Source organism: Glycine soja, chromosome 8, assembly GCF_004193775.1.
Source record: "Glycine soja cultivar W05 chromosome 8, ASM419377v2, whole genome shotgun sequence".
Classification (NCBI taxonomy): Eukaryota; Viridiplantae; Streptophyta; class Magnoliopsida; order Fabales; family Fabaceae; genus Glycine; species Glycine soja.
Window position 1 is genome coordinate 47,571,136 of NC_041009.1, and position 24,396 is coordinate 47,595,531.

A 24,396-nucleotide genomic window follows, 5' to 3' on the forward strand; every position below is an offset into this window, starting at 1 on the left:
AAATATTTTCAAACAACTTCCCAACAAATGAGAATAAATATTCGTACCTTTATATAATGATTTTCATACCAAATCATCTTGAATGTAGTTTCTCTAAACTCTATTCATCAATAAATTATCCAGCGTATTGATCTTTAAAAAAAAGTAAAATCGTGGTATCAATTAACCTAATCTATAGTTTGGCTTGGAGTGCGACACTCTATTGTCCACGTTAACACAGTACAAAAAAGAAAAATTAAAACGATCCTGCACACAAGTTCGATCGATCCTATTATAGTTGTTTTGTAGGTGCAACACAAGCGAATCTATATCACTCTGAAGATGCATAGCTTAGGGCTTACATGTGAAGACTTAATAACTTTCATGTTTGATAATGATAATGATTACTCAAATGTTACAATGAAAGCAAAGAGTAGAATCTGTCAGATTCATAGTTACAACTACTTACAATTAATACAGCTCTTACGGCAACCAAGAATTTTGGACTCCTAATAATTAACCCTTCAGAGTTAACAACCTATTCTTTGTTGCGAGAAGAGCGTTCCTTCCTTTGGCCACCAAGAATACGAGAAATTTGCAAACCTCTGCTGAATGCTTGGTTGAACAGCATACGGGTTTGAAATTCTGAAACAAATGGAAACCAAGCCAGAAAAGCAACAGGAGTGAACAATAGCAAACCCATGACAATCTCATAACCTCGAGCAAGAGTTTTCACTGATCCCCAAAACCCAGCCCGGCGTACTACAGGTTTTAATGCTTGAGCAATCTGCAAAATAAAATAACAGAATCAAAACCACAAACAAGTTGTAGGCAACAATAGTTCTATAAATATGCCCCATGATACAAACAAAAAAAGCACAAACGCAAACAAGACAAGATAGATCATAGAACTACACTATGCTAAAACAAATTATACACAAACAAATATTTCCCCAATTCCTCATCTATCGCTGTCAAAATCAAAAGTCAATGAGTTCATGTCAAAAACTTCAGTCTCAGGCCCACATTCAGAAATTTTGCAGATAGATAATGTGATCCGGGATGTCATGGCTTGGTAGTTCCAAATTTTTAACAAATTAATAAGATATATATGGGAATATAGCACTCCCCTCCAAAGGAATATTCATTTAGTAGGGAAAGAAGTGAAAAGAGAACTCACCTGCAGCATTCCCCAACCAGTTGGCATGAAAGCAAGAATGCAAACAACAATGTCCTGCACTGTCATATGCGGAAGAGCAATCAAAATGACAAGAATCGAGACAAAAGTGAGGAATATCATTCCCTTGATTAGTCGGAAGACAAGTTGAAAATTTGCACTGAATTTACGCCTCCCAACAGATACCGTCTGAGACAACAAGGAAAACAGAAAACTGAATTGTGTCAGATCATAGGAAAAGTGCGTACATTTTTTTAGGCAAGAAAATGAACAAGCCATCTTTGTGATAATTCAATATAAGAATACTCCCACCCACACTATACATCAATGATGAAAGGCTTAGTTATTGGGAAAAACCCTCACCCCTTAAACTAACTTTTGAGGTTGAGTTAGGCCTAAACTCACATTCTAAGATTCTAAGATGTTACTAGAGCATATCCAAGATTAATTCAAAGGGTCACCCACCATGTTATTCACGCACCAAGTCCAAGAAGTATTGGACATGAGAGGGTGTATTGAAAAAAACTCAAGTCTCATATCAGTTAAAGATAAAGCCAAGTTAGAGTATATAAGTGAGGAGCAATCCTCACATTCTAGGACTAGTGAGACAATAGAATGTGCACACTGTGGAAGCATATATACACAATTATAACATGCCCATACAAGATACACTAGCTGCTTGTTACTAACCTTCATCACAAACAATATTACGAATATCACCAACCATGAAATGCCATAGACCTGTTATAGCAAAGGAAAGGGTATCCATCATTCCATTCAACTTACGAAATTATAAAGTAGTGAGATAATAATATAGGAAAAGAGGACAATGTATATTAAGAATTACCAGAAAACTTTTTGTGCCTTTCTTCGTAATATTTAAGTGATATACCAGACCATACTGGTAGATAAAAAATCTCAATGATAACAGTATCTCCACTATAATTCCCCGCATTCCAGAATATTGGAGATGCTCTTGTTCCTCTTCCCACCAAGATTCCCAACTTTTTTCAGGCAGTACACCTATACCCCCTCGATTACTAATCCATTTATTCCAATCGGTCCAATCATCAACAATTTTTTGCCATTCAAACCCAGAAGGATTGAACAAGAAGGGAGCAAACAGCCAGGTACCCACCATAAACCACATTGATGCGGTAATCAAGATATATGCAACAGTACTTCTGTAAGAATGACCAAAAATTTCATATACAACAAGTAATATCATGAGCTCAATACCCTTGACAAAGTGGCTACGAGAGTAAAGTCTATAGTTGTCAGCAAATTTAGCATGGAAAACCACAAATCCTCGACCAGTGGGTCTATATTTCGCACCTCCATGAAGTAATGTTCTTCCAAAATAATGAGTTTTTGTCCCAAGTGAAAATGTGAAGAATACTGGGGCAAGCTGCAGTTGCATTAATATGAACTCACTAAGTGCAGTTCGGAAACCCCTCTCCAAACCGATTTCCATCAACATGGGCAAGGCCATCAAAACCCCAATTTGAACAAATGACTGAGAAGCAAGAGCCACTTGAAGAGGCTTATTGTCTCGAATGGCTTTTTGAGTGCTCAGACCTTCTTCGAGCCCACTGAGAACAAGATAGAGGCGACCATAGAGGAATACATATACAGTGAGAACAGTTATCTGCACAAATTTGAAGTGAGGGGAACAAGTTCAGAAACCTAAGATATAAAAACTTCAAAAATATGACCAGTCTCAAGCTCACACTGTACCCCCTACCCATCTTTAAAATCAGAGGACTTCATCCCCCCCCCCCCTCCCCAAACTGGAATATTTCATCCCCTTTCTGATTCCTAAAATAAAAATAACCTACATAATACGCAAGTAAAAGTTAACTCTGGAGATAACATACAAGAGTGCTGAAATAAAATCCAACTGTGGTGAAATAACAGGACAACATTCTGAAGAAGTCAAAACGGTGTCCAAGTCGGTATACGTCTCGACTTAGTGTTTGCTCTCCATTCCCATTAGCTATTTTTGCTTCAAACATAGAAATCTGATTGAGACCCACATCTCTTCCCTTCCCTACTTGTATGTACTCATGGTGAGTAACATTTCCTTCACGGAGTGTAGAGTTGAAGCCTAGAAATAACAGAAAACTCCAATGAGGATGCAATCAAATATAAGTAAATAATGAGGAATTGGAAGACACAGTACCAGCAAAAATATCTTCACTTAGATTGATAACCTTGGAGGCTTTACTCACACCCCCTCTCGTCAGGTGAAAAAGCCTATCAAAGACATCAGGATGACCATAATGGAAACGAACCCTACATAAATACAAAAAAAGGAAACAGATTAAACATTTCTATTTAATTTTAGGTTTAAATATATTTAGTCTTTGCAATTTAGCGATCCAATTTCCGACCTTACAAATTATGTTTATTTTGTTTTTCGTCCTTAAAGTTGTTTAGATGGCTCTTTGAACAGTGAAAAAAAATGTTATCTAAACTGCTTTAAAGACGAAAAACAAAACAAAACATATTTTGTAAGGACTCAAACCAAAAAAAAAGCAAAAAGGAGCTAAATAGCAAGGACTAGAAAGATGTTTAAGCCTTATTTTCAAGTACTCAGGGTGCCCAATAGAATAATAACTTAACTTCCTGCAGAAATATTAGTATGTATTAAATATTAATCAGTAGACCGAAAGTCAATCAAGAGCAATGCTTTAGACTAAAAAAAAAGGTGATTTGATACTTTGCTACTATTCACGAAGAACAAACAAGTCTCTCTTTTAATATTCCCTTTTTCTGTTTATTTACCAATTTCAATCAATTCTATTTACTTTTAAGAACTCTCTCTCTTTCTCTCTGTGCAGCTTAGCAATTCTCTCATATTAAAAACTAGAAGCACATTTATTCCAAAATTCTGTCCATATTATGCTGCACCCAGAAAAAGAACCAGTAGAATAACTTACTTCAAAGGATTAGCCAACAATCTCTGACCAATTGTCACGAAACTTGTCTCCTGATTTGACATGAACCATGCAAGGGAAGAAACACTGAAGCCAAACCAAGACAATATTCAGAAACACAGAAATCATGTATGGTTGCAAATAGAGCAATATGAATTTACCTTCCAGTAAATATATGCTCCCTAAGTCCAAGAATACTAGGGAACCGAACACCATCATGCTTCTTAAGAAATTCTTGCAACAAATTTCTCATTTTCAAAGCTTCTTCCATGTAGTTATCCTATAAAAGATGCAATTTAATCACATGGCATTAAGAGACCTTATAGTGATGAGCTCTTCGTATATGACCGTCATACCTGGTTCATATCTATTGTTTGCAATCCCTCTCCACGTGTGAAAATTATGGCATGATTCTGATTTTCTGGCTTACCCTCACCCAAAATTGCTGGTCCAGGAAGCTTTATTTTATATATGATCTGATTGAAACAATCAAATATAGTATATTATTAAGAAAATAAATGATAGTTTAGGTAAGACTGTAACAGTTAAGGTTAAGAGTTCCATTTAGTTATATAGAAAGAAAAATAGTTTGATAATTTTTTCTTATCTTGAATTAAATAAATAAAAAATGTCTATTTATGTAAGAGTGACTTCAATTTTATTGGTTGTGTTTCCGAAAATGTGGGTTTGGACCTAACCCCAAAAGCTAGGGACAAGCTGGTTTTGTAAGGTTAAATTAGGCCCAAAACCCAATTTTAAGATGCATGTTTTAGAAGTCTCTCGCCCTCTGCCTCTCAGTTCACCATAACATGCACGAAGATGCTGTGTATAGTATATTTCATATATTTTAGTACCTACCCCTCTATTATTATATATTAAGAACATTGATTCCAAGAATGGAATCTTTAACAAAACAAGTTTATCTAAAATTTACTTGACGATACTAGAACTAGACTCTGAAACACCAATGGAACCATATACGGATTTTGTTTTGGGTGATGAAGTGGCATTTAGTGATTCAATTTCAGAGAGCTTCAGTAAGAAAATAACATGATAATTGAACTATTTTCACATCTATGTAGATAGGCATTACATTTTAATTGTATGGCTTCTAGGACATACACTCCTAGGGAAGCTCTAATTTGCATAACAAAGTATTTGCAGAAAGTCCCAAGAAAAGATTTGGCTACAAAAATCATGGTTAAATGCAAGTTGAAGGCAGATTAAGATAGATCTCCAATTTAACTAACATCTAAAACAATCTATGGTCACTTTGTAACAGGGAACTAGGTATCAGGAACACTAAGAAGATGTAACTAGTGCTGAAACTGAGTAGAGTTGAGTAGGGTTGCCCAATGAAATTATGGGGTCATAATGAGGCCACGCAAGCATATTTCTACTTGTTTGAACAAGGGAAAAACAAGGAAATTGTTTTCTGCCTCTCACTAGAGTTGAAACTAATTTCAAAACTACAGGCTGGCCAAGATTTAGTCTATGTAACAAGTTCCAACTTGAGTTGATTGGTTTAAGAAGTTGAGTGAGAATGTCAGATTGTCACAGGTCAGCTGGACAAATGTTGATATATTCATGTAATTGGAGTTTACAACTATAGGCATTCAGCACATCTTTTTTTTCTGCAACCAAGACTTATTACGGGATCAAATGATTATCAATTCTCTTTGGTATTTTGCTCAAAGATCAAAGATTCGATCTTCAAGCAGAACACCAAAGGCTACTTGAATGGAGCTTCAATCTTTGACAATACAGAGCACCTGAGCATAGCAAACTTGCTACATTCCTAGTTTTCACAGTTCCTTTTTGTATGTAAATTTCCTCATTCTGAAGGAATTTCTGTTGTCCATCTAGTTGAAATTTCCTGACTGTCTTCTAATAAAATTTCTCCTATCAAAGCAAAAACAATACTAGTAGGAAAAAAGAAGTAACTTATTTATCAAAATCCAAATACCTGGTCCAGATTCTGCTCAGGCTCTGAAGGACTATTGGATTTTGGCATAGCCTTCACCAAGCAAGAGTAGTAAACCTTGTTGATCTTTTTCTTACTGTCTTGGACAGGTTCTTCTACCTCATCAATATAGGCAACTCGGAGAGACGGATATCTGCCAAATGTAAATATACAACCCAATTATTCAAAAACTAGCTATGCAATATATAAAGGAGAATGATTCTCTTACAGATGTCAACTCTATATTAATTGTTGTCCCACCTCATTGAAAGGATATTTTCATTAAATAAATTATTTGAAATAATTTCTGATCAATCCAAACATCCTACCGTTACCTTTCCCCATTTCAACCATCCGACCCTTGCCTTTGCTCACAAACCCATCAAACAATCCGCCTTGGTGTATTTTTATTTTTATTATTTACCAGACTAATTCCTTTAAGGGACTAGGCGAGTAGCAGTCCAGCATGTTTGGTTGTCCTTACATACAAATAAAATAAATAAATGTAAATTCAAAATATTTAATAAATTTTATAATCTATATATATTATATAACTAATCTATGTAAAATAAAAGGTATAAAATAAAAAATATATTTAAATTTAAACAACTGAACAAAAAATTAAGAATAAAAACAATGCATTATTATTTTTTAAGAGAAGAAGAAAAGTATTTGAAAAATATTTCAATTTAATATATAGAATTAATTATTTTAATATTATTACTACCTTTAGTGACATCTTTGTACCTATAATTTTCTTAAGAGAATACTATTATGTTTAATCACTTCTGGGTGAAAATTCCATTAAATAGTACTGAAAAATTCTTTCAATGATTTTAATACATAAAAATATAGAATGTATTTATGTTTTAAAATAACTTATAGTATTTCCCCTTTAACAATTCAGAATATTATTAAAAATTAAAACTATTTAGAAATAAAAGAAGAGACATGTATTATAAATTGAAGAGACCACAGACAAAATAAAAAATATTCATTAAAGTTTGGATTTGGCATGCTAGCCCAACGCAATCCATTGTGAACATCTAATTTTGTCCAGAAAAACAAAACAAAATGAAAACAAAAAAAGAGAAACTTCTAATGAACCTTACAAAATAGATGGAATAAAAAAAGGAAATACAGATTTACAATTAGAAAAAATGGCACCGGCAACTCACCAGGGTTGTGCTGGGTCTGGTTCAGATTTTTAGCCCAATCTCAAAACAGGTCCAACCAAACCCACCAAAAAATGGTTGGGTTGCATTACCCATTTTGACATTATAATAGGTACCAAAAACATTCTAGTCTTGAGAATAATAGAATTGGAAGTACACAAATAGCTTCTTTGTTATTCAAATTACCCCTCATCCAGTTATACAGTTTTATAAATTATTACCAAGTTTATATAATTACACAGTTCATTTAGACTTTTAAGTTGTATAAATATTCTAGCATAGTCATTAGTACTTTCAGCCTCTTTTTTCACAATATATTTTCCTTGAAAGATTCTTTTAACTTAGTTCTTTGATCGATGTATTGCATATTATTTTAAGGAAGAGGTTTGGGATGAATTGTTGCTCAAATTTTAAATGAGACAACTGAACCACTGTTACTAATTGAACCAGATTGTGATCCAAGAGGGTACACACATGATATCCAGGCTTTTCTCTAAGATTTTGTTCACATGTTTAAATGGATGACATTTAAAATTAAGCATTTGTGCAAATTTTACAATAGACTTTATTTGTGGAAAAAAAACTGGACAAATAATCAATGCCTTGTCATTTTTGGAACAATTTGAACAAATTTACAATCCATTTCATGTTTGGCTTCATATATACTTGTCTTAGAACATTACAATGAGATATTAAATCATTTTTGCTAAAAGTAAGTCATAAACTTCTACATTTATATATGAATACAAATATAATATATAAAATGGTTTAGAATCCGGAAGTCATGCTGAGCAAGAGCAAAAATTGAAGTTGTGTATATTAAATTGTAATAACAATACCATTCAAAAAAAAAAATTGTAATAACAATGTTGCATGATTAATAATGACATATGAGAAGTTAGTGTTTTAGCCCATGCATTGCACTGGTTCTAGCACATGTATTTTTCAATTTAAAAAAAAGGCAAGCATTAAGGCAACCTTTGGCCTAACTTGTTTAAAAATATTAAAAGCTACTTTATATGATATTTAAAATTAAAAATAAGAACTTCAAATTTAAAGTTAAAATTGATTGGCAATTTATGAATCTTTAGCTTATAAGTTACTAATAAATTAAAAGCTCTTGGGTGGTATGTTCTTGGGTGACAGGTACTGGGAATTTGGAATAGAAAAAGGAAAAGGTCCCAAAACTAACTTTAATAAAGGAGAGTTTTTTGTTCTCTTATACTTCAGACTTGTGTATTGAGCTTCTACTTTTAAGAAAAAAATAAACTCAAAATAAGTTGGGTTAAACACAACCTATTATTAAAATTACTGAAGCTCCAATGCTTACCTTGTCATAAGCCTTAATATGTCCTGTGCACGAAGAGAACCAGATCGCTTATCAATGCCATATTGTTGGCATGATACCACATATGTGAATTTCATATCAGCTACTGCTTGACACTGTGTCCACAATGACCTTTCCCCCCTTGAATTGTCATCTGAGTTTTCCATGGCTTTATAACCTTCCATCAAATCTGCCCATTTGTAACATTTCAGTCATACAAACCGAAAACAAAAAACTTAAAGGTGTAAGATTAAATTATTGATGAACTGAGTGACAACCAAAGTACATGTAAATAAAAAAAATTCACTTGATCATTCCCAAGAGAGAAGGATCATTTACCTTCATCTTTGGCCATATCAAGAAAAGCCTGGAGTTCCAAAGCTTTTCTATAATACATCATACCTCTTACTGCATTAATAATACACAATATATCAGTCAATCACAATGACATGTTACATTCTAAACAGAGGCTAAAACATAACTGCATATAAAGCAAATAGTAAATATGTGAGAAATTTTTATTTCCAAGTGTTGGCCTTTAATTGATTTATTAAATACATTTGTTGAATGGAATCTTGATGACTCTTGGAATATCCATAATGTGATAAACAAATATTAGACGTCACATGGTGAGTGTACCTGAATGGTGTAGCATATAATTGAATGGAACCAATGCAATTTGCAACTCTTCATGAAAGGGGGTTTGAATGAACATGTCTCTTGATGAAGAAACATGGAACCATTCTGTCCCTACATGAAAGGGTAGGTCCCCTGTTCACTTTCTCTCAAGTTTGAGAAAGGAAAGGAAGATCTTATCTTATAATTCAAAGGTACTTAAGGAGCATTCTTGCAAAAGCATTCAAGAAGACTCAGAGAGCACTTGAAGAACAATGAGGTAAGAGGTTAGTATACCATTATCCTTGTCTCATTATTTTGCCCTAGTTTGTGCAACTATAATCCTATTTAATTATTCATGGAGAAAGAACTATTTATTCATGATTACGAAATTTTTTAGTACTTGAAATCATATGTGCATATTTTTATTTTATTTTATTTGGGGGGGGGGGGGGGGGGGGGTGGGGGGTGGGGGGTGGAGTGAAAGAGAAATAACCAGTTCTGGTCAATGTTTGCCCTCTATATGATGCCCAAAGACGAAGTTCTTCTACTAACTCATCAAATTCACTCCCTTTAATATCCTCCTCAGTAGATTTCACTCGTTCAAGAAAATTGTTCCACTCATCTGTACATTGATAATCAAAAAGGTAACAAGTAATACATTAGATATACTCACGTGAATGTTGCATATTTATGCAACAAAAGACATTTGAGAGTATTGGTAAACCTGGATAAATCTTTTGCAAGTAGAACAGTATTGAAACCCCATCCTCATTCTGTGAATCCAAATCATGCAAGGAGAATAAAACTTCTTCTGTATAATATGGTGTCAAAACCCTATAACCAAAATCCACAATATCCAAAAATCAACAATTAACAATAAAGATGTAAATACACTAAAACAGAGGGATTTGATAATTTTAAATAATGCTTACTATATATACACAATATATTAATATTTATTGGAAAAAACACAAGTCCCACATCAGCTAGAGATAGTGACAAGATGGAATATGTCAGTGGGGGTAACCCTCCCCTATTAGCAAGCTTTTGGTAGAATATATAAATGGGAGTTAGACCCAAACCCGCATTCTAAGAATATTCTTATTTGGGGCATAATTTCAAGCAAAAATACAAGAAAACAAAATTCTGCAAATTTTAACCAGACACACTTCGATAGATAATAGCTTTGTTTCTTCCTTGTGAATCCTCCCAAAAAATATTATCCTTGAGAACATCTTTGAGAAACCAGAACAGGTCGTTCAATTCTATCAAGCTTTTCATTTCACAACATTACAGTAATCCATAAACTTTACCAACCAAAACATAAGTGCTTTATATAATTAAATTTTCATGCTTCACATACCAAACTGAAGAGTTAATTGCACATATTGTTAAAAGTTAACAAAATCCAAGAACTTTGAATCTCCAGACAATAATGCAGGGAAAGGAACTGATTAAGATAATGAAAATCACATGCTAAGAGGGGAGATTTCAGCAATAATTAACTTAACTGATTCAAAAATTACAACAATAAAGCATGGCAAGGGATTTGGGATTAAAAGATAGCTTACGAGAATGAAAGCATGTTGCGAACTTTTGGTGCCATAGGCATGTCCATAAACAAAGAATTTGAGAAGAAAGAAATACGCCTTCTAGCTTCCAAGTTAGATGGTACATCCATGGCAGATTCTTTTGTCGTAAGCAGCAAGTGAAGTCGTTTAATCTACCCCAAAAAGGGTAAAGAAGTCATCAAAAAAGCACTTCACAATTTAAACTTTTAGCAGAATAATTCAATTAGTAACAAACCTTCTCTGTCCAAGCTGCTGTAAGTGGTTCAATTGGAAACTTGATAGCTCCTTCAGATGCAAACAGTTGGTGATGTGGCTCAGGCTCAAGGTGAAGCATCCCCTCATGTCCGGTACCACCATGGCTTGAATCTACCAAACTATAGAAACAATGTTGATACAATCATAATCAGGGGAGGGAAGACATTGCTATTTACAGATGTAGAGACGATAATCTACTCATGCATTACCTGAATATTTGATCCTGATCCTCCATCATTATATCTCTTGTCACGACCTCCAGCATGTCCTGGAATAGAATAACAACGTTGTCCCTATCTTTCGGATCATTATTCAACTGCAATAAGTTAAATAACTGGGTAAGATTTTGACAACCATACTAAACAGCTAAAAGAGAAACTAAATGTACAAAATTGCATAAAAGAGTTCTGAAATATTACTAAATATTGGGTTAGCTCGACAAACTGTGCATAGAGGCTAGGAAGTGCACTCATTCTGAATTCACTAATCAGTTTATCTGTTTCTATATTTTTATCCACTTCATCAAACATGTACTCTATAACCCTGAAATGAACAACAGCAACAAAGTTATAAAAAAGTTAGATAGACACAGAAACTTTAAGAAGTCGGTTTGAATTTGAAAAGATAAATCATCAAAAGCGATAAAGCTGACTATTTCCTACAGGATTTTTCCAATCGGCCTACAATCCAATATTTGGAGCTAGGTGGGAATATTAAACTGAACTATCATTCATAAAGTACAACTACTTACGGTATCTCTCGTTCCCCTTGAACCAAGTGCTTAATAATGCTCTTAAATGAAGCATAGCACTCACGGACAGCACAAGACATGTAGTTGTCAGCCGCAATTCTTTTCTTCAGCTCTCGGTCCTTTCCATTGCTATCTTTGGCCATATCCAGTGCAATTGGAATCTAAAGAGCATGTGGCCACAAACACAACTAGTGAATGATTAGATGGAAATGATAGCAGCAAAGTCTCATATCAAAGTGCAAATAAACAAACCTTGCTAGCAAGTAGAAAGGGGGGCCATTGTATAAGGTCCAACTGAGTATCAGCCCAATAAGGTACCAGCAAAAGGTTCATTTCCCTGAATAATATAACCACCTCAACACACTACTGAAGAAAAAATACAGTGCTGCATTGATTGGTCAGTGACCGATCAAGAGAGAGAGAGAGCAGATCAAGAACCAATAACATGAAATTATCCCTCGCATTACCTATCATTAATAAGATCTTCATCCCTGAAACTAGTAATTATTTGGTTCCACAATTGTGCAAACCTTGCAGCCTCCTTCCCTTTGTTTGATGAGATCTGCATCAATCAGTCAAAGTAATGTAATCCAGTTATAGATGCTCTAATTTTATACTATAAGCTCAAGTAAGTGGTTATAAAGTAAAACAATAAACCTCAGGAAATCTGCGGGATAAAGTGGCTTTTAATCCTTTTTTCTTTGGCTCATTTGTTTCTTCCGGAATCAAACTGGCATTGAAGGCACCAGGCAATGATTGAAAACGAGACCTCAGCATTCCCAGTGTCCGTATCTGATACCAGGATAAGCAGTGATGCACAAAAATTATTATTTAAAAGAAATAGATATTATATTCAAGAATCAGTGTTCTATGCATAAAAGCCAAGAATAACTCAAGAATTGTAGTTCTGTAAGTTAATTCAAAACAGAAAAGTCCAATCTGTAATTAGGGATTTATAGTCAATTGACAGCAACCAAAAGTTAGTTGCAAGTCATTAGCAAGTTGACAATCCAGTCATTTCCAGATATACATAATGGGTCTATAATTAGTAATTCTTTATGAAATTATCAACAAATCAGGACAGTATAGTGCAGTATATTCCAAAAATATCAGTCTAGATTTTTTTCATTGTAGGATTAGAATTCTGATCATATGATTTCTATACAAGGAGGTAACTCCCACCCACACAAAATCTTCTAACTCTCACACAAACACAACCTATACCATAATTTCCTTTTTCATCTAACCATAAATCTAAATAGACTTCAGCACTGTATCAAGTTAAAGTGAGGTGATAACCAAGGCATGTAACAAATGACCCAATATAGAGAGATGGTAGAGATTTTTATTTTTTTTTTGGTAGAGATAATAACAATCATCAAAATACTAGATTGCTTTGATAGTAATTTCAATAATACCTTGAATATGTTTAGATTTCTGACCAAATTATATAAAAATAAGTAAAAACAATGAATTAAGAATAAAAATGAACAATCCAAAAGAAATCACAGTTATAAGCAACAATAGGAGTGTGGACAATCTACTAACCTCCCCAAGCCGACGAAAGGCACCATAAATACCACCAAATAATGTTGAGAATATGGCATACCAAATTTGGGTATCCATAAAGTATACCTGGAAAGAAAAAAGTTATACCATTATACTACTGATGTTTAAAATAGGATGTAAACGAGATTACGAACCCATACCAGAATAATTGGAGCCCAAAGTGCAATTACAACGCCAATATTATTCCTAGCTGCCAAACGCACAACCACTTACAAAATTTTCTCAGAAAATATGAACTAATATGAAAGTACGAACATTCAAGCTTATTACCATGAGGAAAGAATTCATGCCACTGGAAAGTTGTGATTTTTACACTCATTATAGCTTTTGTAGGTCCCACCAGAGGTTTTATCTACAGAAAGAATGTAAGGTTAAAACAACTAAAAAAAATTGGCAAAAGTAGAAATCCATCAAGATAAAAGGGGAAGATCTGAAGCTGAAGGATAACAAATCCTCCTAAACAAAAAAAAAAAAAACGATTATTCTAAAGAAACAATTTTTAGGTATTGCCCCGTGATGTTTCATTGATGTAACACAGAGTAAGAACTAGTAAAATTCATTGATTATTACAGAAGACAGCTAAAAAACCAATTAAAGTTCGTTCATAAAAATACAAAATTACAATTCAATAACTTATGTATCAATGAGACTAAGGGATTTAAATTAAGGACCCAAAAAAAGTTAAATTTATTTATAACCATCATTGTGTGAAATTGTGGAACTTAATATGAAAAGGCAAATGACTATCAGAGTCATCTGTGTCAAAGATATGATATGATTAGATGTTTTAATTACAGCAGTTTAGTATGGGATTATTTCCATTATTACTCATTACTTTGTTTCCGTATTTTGTAAATCTCCTTCATTATATAAATAAGAGTATTTCATGTGGTCTGATACAACAACACACAACAGTAAATAATTCTTACAATCTGAAAGAAATGATAGATTATACCAAGTGATAAAAAGTGAAAATGCATCACCTCTATATAGTAACTGAAAGCCAACTTCGTAATTATGAGTAAGACCCAAAACATTGTGTATCTGACATTATAAACAATGACACATTAATATCAGATGCAAGGAATATTATATATTATACCATTCACATCAAATGAAATAGAAACTATTCAACTAATATTCTTACTTGAAAAGGGAAAATGCGCTCTCATGCATTCCCCTACCAACATATAAACGAGGCTGGCAATTGTAAGACATCAGAAACACCAAGTTATTAGAATCTAAGTATCTCAAATGACACAATTGTTCTTAAGATATACCAAACAAAAAAAATATAGTAAAAAAAGGGTTTCATTACTGCCTACCTGTGACCACCACATCATTAGCATCACAATCCTATAGTTCGACCTTTCGAGATGACGACGAATAAAAGGGATCAGAAAGAATATTGCAGCAAGCATATTTGGTGACAGGTAAACAACAACAGCCAAAATAAACAATGAAGGAGCACTTGAACCACCACTTCCAAACCAACTTTTAATGGTTTGAGCAAACCCAGGAGGATTATCCCAAGTATACGCATAAGTAACTGACAGAACAATCACCCATGCTGCAGCTGAAACAACTTTGAGAATGTATCTTAACTTAACATACAGTGACATACTCCATTGTGCTTTCCAACTCAAGATCACATCTAGAACAGCTGTCCAAGTGGGAGAGAAAAGATTAACATCAGTAGCACACCGCTTTATGAAATGACAAAGTATTCCTATTTCTATAATATACATTTCTGGCAGGAAAAAAATAAAAAAAAATAAAGAAATAGATATTGACTTCTTAAAACTCATTTTCATTTTAAAATCAAACCAAATCTTAACAGCACATATTATATAAATTGCTCAGCCAAGTAAACAATGCATGCTCATAGCTTCCCACAATGAACTTCGGTGTCGAATGCTGTACCTTCAATTTGCCACAGTACTTAAAAAAGTCGTTAATTTAACAAAGCATTGAAACTATGACAAAGTAAATGAACATTCCAATCACACTTGAGAAGTTACACGGGAACAGGATACTATTGAGTGACAGAGATCCAAATCTCTAATAAGACAACATATAATGAATAGAGAGAATGATGGACCATTTCAAAGTCACTGCCTGTTTGGCTAAACACATAAAATCAATTCCTCAAACTGCAGCACTGCACATGTTCTGATATAGAATCTATAATTAAGATTAATTCAGTCAAACAAGTCAACAACTCAATATGTTCAAGTGTTAAAACTGTTCAAGATTCATTCCATCAAAAATCAATTCTACCCAACTTTAAATCAAACAAGCCCATAATGTTTTTCAAGCTGAATTATCTAAATTTACTTGGAAAGCCAGATATGATATGAGATATGCAAGTGCATTCTTATAAGAAACCTTTAGCACTGCACTCCTATAAGAACATCCCTCCTACCATAAAGAAACTCAAACTCCACATGCATGAGGACCAAAATACTTTGATCCAATGCTTCTACCTATTATTTGCCAGTTCTACTTGCTTTTTTTCTCAGATTGCCACTGTCTGCTCTCCTGTATAACAGTTCCACGTTCCACCTATCTTGAAACTTTTCAAAAGGGACTACTAATGCACTATGTAATTAAAAAAACTAGCGTACCCCATTGCCCAGAGGCTCTTCGCTATGCGAAGGTATGGGGGAGGGATATTGTACGCAGCCTTACCCTTGCATATGCAAAGAGGCTGTTTCCGGATTCGAACCCATGACCAACAGGTCACCAAGGCACTATGTAATTAACAGAAACTATAAATTTTCACTAATTTAATCTAACTAAGGCAGCTACAGCTTTCACAAATGTAAACGAAAAATGCAAATTGTAGGAGGTCAAAATGGCAAATTAGGTAACAAATTCATACAGAAACAACTGACTAAATGCAGAAAGGATAAGGCATAATATCAGAGTAACAAGGTAAGCTGCAATACCATAATTGGAAATTGAATATAGATGCAAATAAATTAGGCTATTGCTTACCTTGCCCAAACTTCAATATTGCTGCAGTTATAAACACACTCAACACCTTCTTGAACACATCACCATTAAAGATTGCACTGGGATCCCCAGATCCATTCCAAGCAACAACAATCATAGCCTAATGAAAAATTAACCATTTTCAGAGGTAGAAAGAGAGCATCGAAAGGGGAAAAAATGCTGACAAAGAAGGGGAGCAACAAAATGCAGAAAATATTTAATACCTGTAAACACAGAATGAAAAAACTCCACATTCGATCGAAACTTCTAAACATATGCCAAAATGATCTAATCTCAACAAAATTCACTTTCCCAACCCATCTGTCTCTGCTAGGTGGCTTGTCATCCTGTACATTTCAGCAAGGCTTAAGATGCAGTGGTATATATAAAATATAACTATAAACATTCCAAACATAGAGCAAATGCATATCATAATTTCGTTTCTTGATTGGGAATAAAAGACTTGTCTAACCAAACATATCATGGCGTAAATTATCATTAACTATCCAAAGAACAGTATACAAGGAAATTTGTTATTTTGTTTATGAATTTTCTGTTCTGATACCCAAATTATATAAGCATCAAAAGAAAACCAATCTTACAAGTGAGGATAGAGTGAAAGAGCCTTGTATAATCAGGAAAGTTTAAAGCTACAATATGGTCAATGAAAAGTACATATTTCCACAACTCATGATCTAATGTGATCGATTGAGTTCTCATGTTTTGTAAGATCACAATTGACCCCAACATACACATTTCATATTTATGAATTTCATTTATTAAAACATAACTTGTGGAACCAAATACGAATTATTTGAAGACCAAAATGGTAGATTCTCTAAAAATCATTGCCACACTAAATGCAATAATTTGGGCATTGTCTAAAAAACTTGACTTCATCAAAATACCTGCAGCCTCATAAATCATAATGTCCACCAATTGCCAAAACAGCAATAACAAGAAAGGCACCTCAATTAAATAAAATTATTCTTAGATATGGAAAACTCTTCTACATAGAAACAAAAGAACAAGTATAATACAATAAATAGTGTTGATCATGGTATTTATTGTAATGGCATCTTTATAATACAGCATCTGTGGTGGTCTTAAACACACGGTTTTCAATCCATTATACCTCTGTTTTCTCCTATTTTAACATGATATAAGAGCTTATCCTAGGGATTGTTGTTGGGCCTATCATGCCACCCACTATCTAGCCACAATCGAACCACCCACAGTTGTTCAGTTCTGCAAACTTCATGCCCAAGATGTTCAGTCCTCAGCATGAGGGGGGCATTTGGGAGATTCCAAATCATCCAGTGATGAGGCAAAAATACTGTATATAAGTGGGGGCAGCCCACACCTTACAAGCAGGTTTTGCAGGGTTGAGGTAGGTCCATAACCCACTTTATAAGAATTAGTAAACAAATGAGGGAAGTACAATCTCAAGACTCAAGCTAATACATAGTAGTCAATGGTGGATAGCAGCACTGAGCGACCACCCCCAAAAATGCTGTAGCAGGATGACTGCTATTCTGAATACACACACACACACACATATACACATATATATACACCACCCCCAAAAACGCTGAAGCAGGATGACTGCTATTCTGAATATATATACACACAAACAAACACATATAGCAAATAACAATAAATATATATATATATATATATATATATATTATAGAATTAATAATATTTTATATTTATTCTACTCATTATTATATATATTTCATTTTTTTTTTTTTGCTCAGCACAAGTAGATTATATTATAGATGAGTACCAGAGGTACTAAAGTACATATAGGGGATAGGTATACAGCAGATTCAAAACACTAAGAATCTGACTGAACCCATATAGGAAATATACATGCCCTGCAAATCTAGTTGAAACTGTTACAAACATGGCCACTCCCTAGTTTTAGAAAACTGCTTTCAGGTGGGAGGACCAGTAGCTAAAGTGCATTGTGAAACCCTTCTCCATAACCTTAAGCCAAGACCATAGTAGAAATAATGCATCATCCATCACTTTGCTTCCCTCGAAAGATTGATTATCAAAGACTACCCCGTTTCAATGCTTCCAAATGGTCCATGTTAGCACTACCTACCAGCACTTCCATCTTCTAGCTCTAAAACTCCAGCAGCAGACCTGTTATCATGTTGCAGAAAATGGTCTTTGGGATTGTGTGGAAATACACCCAATGCATTATATATATTTCATATTTCTTATTATTATATCAATTTCATTTAGTTATTACATCTTTTATTTATATGCATTCTGATTATATAGATTTCTATGTTATCATATTATATTATATGTTATATATTTGTCCCTATCATATAATACATAATACTATGTATTAACATTTTTAAATATAGAGTACTTTATATTTTTATAATAGAATAATATATGATATATGATTAATTATAAAAAATGGGGGGAAACCCTCCACAGCAAAAATAGAATTTTATATTTGATTAATATTGTTTGTGTTGGAGAGTGGCCAATTAAAGGTGCATGTCCAATACCCACTCTGATCCAAAAAGCAAATGCAAGTAAGAAACCTAGTCTTTCTCCTATTAGCCGCCACCTAATCTTTCTCCTTAACTTTTTCTGCCTGGCCAGGAAAGTAAGAAAATTCCACCACTCCTCAGAAAAGCAGCTGTGCTCCACCCAATTTTGACACACAAACTCTGTGATATTTAACCACAAATTGCAGCCACTTTTCCAGTGGCGGCAGTCACAACACACTTTTGTCTAAAACCCATTCAAATTCCAGAACTGCATCCCATGATTCGCTGTGATAGCAGGGCACTTGACTGCCTAGCTAATAGATAATCAAATAGAGGCAAGGCAACTTTCTACTACATTCACATAGAAAATCATTATCCAAGCACGCTGGGGAGCGTAGTTATCAGAATCTTATGATTTGATGTGATTTGGCTATCCATAAATTTGTATGTGATGAGTCATGGATGATTCTGAATCTTGTAATGCATCGATAGTCTCTGATAAATATCACACAATTCAGCAATTCATTATTTTTTATTTTTTTACTTTTCTTTCAAAAACTTATCAAAAAATTGAAAACATAGATAAGCTTAAATTTTTAAAATAAAGAGGGACTTAAGGAGCACTACTAAATACACCCTATTTGATTATTAGGTATTAGGGTTTAGTTTCATTTTCAGTCTTTTGAAATAGGGGTATCACAACAATCACCATATTTGCCTGTTCCACTTCTCTTCTTTCTTAATGAATTCTTATGTTATCCAAAAAATAGTAATAACAGTCTAAAAAAGATCTAGAACCATATAAAATTCAAAGTGAGCAATAAAACCAGAAGCCTTGCAGCTATTCTCAAATTTTAAATGAACAGGAAAATTAGTAATCAATACTTACATTTGATTTATCAAAAACCAGCTTTTCAGCTGGCAGGCAAAAGAAATCAGCATCAGCACGCATTGGCCAACCTAATCGAAAACAATCAGCGGACCTACAATTATGTTGTTAAAAATCAACTCATTGATAGGTATGAGAATGAATAGAAGAGTAAATTTTAATCATTAACTATACCAGAAATATTCATTTAAATCGTCATAGTTTCTCCATTGTGAATGTTTTGACCTTCCCTTTTTGCTACGTGCAGCTTCCTTTTGAGCAAGGAAATATCAATTTATTTTCATATCATCAATGTGAAAAATGAAAGCAAAGAATTTTATATGGATGTTATGGCCACAAACAAAAAAAAAAGAAGGAAGGGTAGACTGTAATCAATGGGAGAAACACCTTAGCAATCACGTTATAGATAGGAGTGACAACTTTCCTTAAAAAAGCCTCATCTTCACCTCCATATGCTGGCTTCACATTCTCTCCCGTCATCGGACTGACATTACCCGCAAGCATACCATACAATTCAAAAGCCATCTACAGGACTCATAATGAAAAGAACCAAATGCATGTCAATATTCAACAAAAGTAACAAGTTACCATCAAAGATTCATTTAAAACCATCATGGCAAAGGTGACAATGTAAGAAAATACCAAAACCATAGGGAGAATACACACGGGCATTGCTACCAAAACAGTCATTATGCAATGCCAGGAAACAAGATAACAAAATCACAGCATGACAAAAGTAATATATAAGAACATCATGCTTCAATGCAAACAGTCATTGACAGATATTACGTATAATAAAAATACAATACAACAACAATTAAAGATATACAGCATATTATATCTTTCCAAGACTGAAAAAGATATAAACAGCACATTATATCTTTCAAGACTGAAAGTTTACATGCATTAATTTTATAATATCAGCAACTCATGCAAGATACAGAATACTGATAGGTAGGGGTTCAATCACGCATAAAACCTCATGTATTTCTGAACAAGGGGAAATAGCAAAATACTGATTAAAAAAGGGGTTCAATCACGCATTAAACAGGGTGCAAGGAATAAGTTAAGTGGAATATTTCCTCCATGAAGAATAGCGGCCAAGATGGCTGATACTTTCCAAGATAGTGGCCACAATTCACAGCTGAAACTTCCATGGCATCAAAACAGGACCGAGTCTCCACTACATTATAGAACACAATTAATAACCCTGTGTGACAGTGTGCCTATGCAACTAAGGGTTATCGAACGAGTCAAACTTCAACTGGTCAAAAAAGTTACGATGCATAAAAGTACAAAATATGGGTTATTCAATTTTTTCATGTTAAAAGGTTTGGAATAAAGGGGAGCAAGCACATCAAAGGATAGAGGAATAAGGAGAAACAACAGATTGCACAAGTCAGCAGAATAAGTGTTATTTTTGTTCCAAGGTGAAAACTGTAGAGAAACAAGTTCATCCACTAGCACACATATAAGCAGGAATCAATAAGTTTGGTAAGGAATTCATAGGTCATTTTATATCCAAAATTAGCTTTTCATTGCAAATGCTGAAAATGCATCAAAACATCCCTAAAAATCCGACAATGGGAAACAACAAATATGACTCTAAGCATTCTTGGAAAAGCAAATAAACATAAATTGGTTCAAGTTACAAAGCATACATGGTGATATATATAACAAAGGCATTCTGGCATGAATCTTAAGTTGGCAGCTTCACCCCATATTAGAAGATACAGACCCATATATAGTAGTTTGCGCTGCTGTACTTCTTGCTGAATGGTAGGTAACCTGCAATATGCATCCACAAGGCACATTACAAGGAGAACTGAAAAATACAAATTTATTTTATTGTAGACGAGTAGAACAAAGCTAAGAGCTGCAAGTCAGCAAAACAGTAACTATAGTATCTATCTTTCAACATTAAAACAGAAACACTCACCAAAGGCTACTTTTCCGACCCAGATACTTGCACCACTTTTTGTAATTCTTAAACAGTTTCTTCATCACTTCTGTCAGAGCACGCTCATCCAACTAATCAAACAAATCATACTAGTCACAATCAATACAAATTATTGTACTGATTAGGTGGTGTTTTTTATTTTTCTGATTTCATTGTTGCTTGATATGTTTAACAATTACAAAAATGTCAACTTCTGTCAGAGCACGCTCGTCCAAACTTTATTGGTACATGTTTTTTTATTCTGTTTGACTTTTATTTTTATATAAATAAAAATAAACAGGGCTTTCTACAGACACTAAAATGGAAAATATGCATCAGTTAATTAAAGGCTGACCTTTGGTTGCTGATCAGGCTTTGGAAATTGTCTTATGTGAACATTAGCAAGCAGTAAGATCAAATGCTCTCTCTGATTTGCAACATTGTGTTTCTGCATTATGTATAAAACTGTATATTAAAAACAAGAGGAGGCAAACAAGCTCAATTCAATTACTTAGTAATGAAGATGTTAACTTTTTTTGATTTAGAAATAAAAATACGATATTAAAATTGATAAATAACCTCACAGTTTCTTATTGTGTTTTACCTGAAATCCAAACATCGACCCAAGCCAATCCAGGATGTCTTCATCCTTTTTTTTCTTGAAGTCCTTCGGCCAAGGAAGACCCCTAGTGTTACGAAGAGCATATACAGCAGCTTGGATCTGTAAAACAGTAATGAATAAGTATTTTCATTAAAAGTAAGATGGTCAGAATTACACTATGTATGGAACTAAATATCATGCCTCAGGAAATCTCATTATAGCCTGGTTAGCACTATCAGGATCAAGAGGAAGAATATTATAAGGGACTAAGATCTCTGTTTTCTCAGCAACTTTATCTTGGGTCTCCAAAATCTGAAACGAAGACAATGCAATGGAAAATTAATCATGTATAGTGGTAATGTCAGTAACATCCTGTAAAACCCTAGCAAATTATTTGAATATGCATAAACAATGAAGGTTCACATAGAAGGGAAGCCCCCAATAGGAAGATAACATCTTAGGAGCCACAGAAAATAACCTCGCGATCAACTTCCATAGATTGTGTCATGTTAACAGCCTTCAAAACCTCAAAAAGAACATTAGCTGTGTTATATGCCTTGGTAAGCTGTGCACTGAAAGGAGACAACGGCAAACTATTAGTCACCCAATAACCAGATAACGAACATATCAAATAGAAAATTATCTGGAGAGTCTACCGGTCAGCTTTATCAGCAGCATTTTGTAAAGCTTGGATATATTTTTTGTAGTAATGCTGATAAAAACTCTGCATCTCGCGAGCATCACTTTTCTTTACCCTTCCTTTCAAAGTTGGATCGTTTTCCTAACAATTATTGAACAAATTGACAAAATGAGAGAGAGAGAGAGAGAGAGAGAGAGAGAGAGAGAGACTTAGCATAAAATAACTTAAATTAAAACACAGGACCAAGTTCTTATTCATAAAATAAATTAAATTTTATGAATGAGAAGACAAGTATAGTGTAAAGTAAGACATGCATTAGAAATATAAAGTCGGTTTGCTGAAAAGAGTTAACAGTAAAGCAGGGAAGGAAGGCAGAAGCTATGTATATGAAGTGCGAGAGAGAACGGTGGTTAGTTACTCTTTCAAGGCGTTGAAGAAGTGCAGTTTTGAATTGGCGAACACCACGACCACTTGAGTTGGGATCCAACCTATGAGCTTTCTCAAAGGCATAAAAACGGCCTGCAATGCAAAGATCAGCAAACATAAACTAAAAATAGCAACAAATTTGGTACGAAAGTGAAGAGAGAAATGAAACATACAGAGATAAGCAACCCTTGGATGAGTCTTTTCAACTTCGTTAGCGACACGAAGAATGGGCGCAATCTCGACCAGAGAGGAAGGCACAACCTCACTGTCAATCACCGACTCTCCCAAGTTCCCCGCAGTCTGCGTCCGCATGATCCGCCTCGGCGGCGGCGCCTCCGAGGACGGCCCCGCGCCTCCTCTGGACGACGACATTCCGACCACTCTATAGAACTGTGCAAAGAAAATGATGAGTAGGATGAATAATAAAGAAAGAGAAGAGAAGCATGAAAAAGTACTCTTACCGACAGACAGAGAAAGGAGAATGGAGATTCGGATTGTGATTACTAATGTTGGAGCATATATAGAGAGAGAGAGAGATGCAGGAATGGAATTTGAAACCCTAGCACAGAGACAGAGAAGCTTATTAAGCTACTTCGAAGCTAAGGAAAAGGTGCAAAGAAAAGGAGAGAGTGAGAGGTTGCGGACATTTGCAGCACACAATACAAAGACGTTTTCTTCTTTTTCCTCTTTTCTTTACTTTATTACTGATACTAATTAATAATTAATTACCTCTCCTCTGTGCTGTGACTGTGACTACTGTCTACTGTAGTCAGCGTGGGGTCACTCCTTTTCTACCCATTTCGGTCTGTTCAAACAAAGGGACAAAATTTTCTTCCTTATAACCATCCTGCCACTTGCACAACATGCTTCACAGCTGTGCTTTTTCAATTTTCCCCATATTTTTATTATTAGCAGCAATCATATGTTGGCAAGACTACCAAACAACCATTTGACATAATTAGTCACCTCTTTTGTTCCTTGTCAAGTGATTTAGGAGATTCTTCATTTTATTTTATGTGTCTTCACGATCAATGATGAAGATTAATTAATTATAATCATAA

The 24,396-nt window shown here is 34.3% G+C and overlaps 1 protein-coding gene across 1 annotated transcript; it reads right to left on the reverse strand.

Moving 5' to 3' along the window:
- Window positions 1-235: 235 nt before the first annotated feature.
- Window positions 236-23,999, reverse strand: LOC114423807 (callose synthase 3-like). Its single transcript, XM_028390704.1, has 43 exons — window positions 23,797-23,999; window positions 23,509-23,725; window positions 23,328-23,428; window positions 22,926-23,050; window positions 22,748-22,841; window positions 22,471-22,581; window positions 22,273-22,389; window positions 22,024-22,116; window positions 21,669-21,760; window positions 21,391-21,517; window positions 20,117-20,254; window positions 19,904-19,980; window positions 19,730-19,823; window positions 16,546-16,668; window positions 16,325-16,442; window positions 14,650-14,987; window positions 14,472-14,524; window positions 14,308-14,368; window positions 13,595-13,676; window positions 13,465-13,514; window positions 13,304-13,390; window positions 12,413-12,547; window positions 12,223-12,317; window positions 12,008-12,092; window positions 11,756-11,916; window positions 11,424-11,547; window positions 11,214-11,320; window positions 10,985-11,123; window positions 10,750-10,901; window positions 9,903-10,012; window positions 9,672-9,800; window positions 8,900-8,968; window positions 8,564-8,750; window positions 6,062-6,212; window positions 4,452-4,571; window positions 4,257-4,375; window positions 4,099-4,182; window positions 3,339-3,451; window positions 3,034-3,263; window positions 2,004-2,804; window positions 1,847-1,897; window positions 1,160-1,345; window positions 236-766 (listed from the first exon to the last, which is right to left on the reverse strand). The coding sequence occupies exons 2-43, from the start codon at window positions 23,705-23,707 to the stop codon at window positions 518-520; spliced, it is 5,877 nt and encodes a 1,958-aa protein (XP_028246505.1). The 5' UTR covers window positions 23,708-23,725; window positions 23,797-23,999; the 3' UTR covers window positions 236-517.
- Window positions 24,000-24,396: the final 397 nt, after the last annotated feature.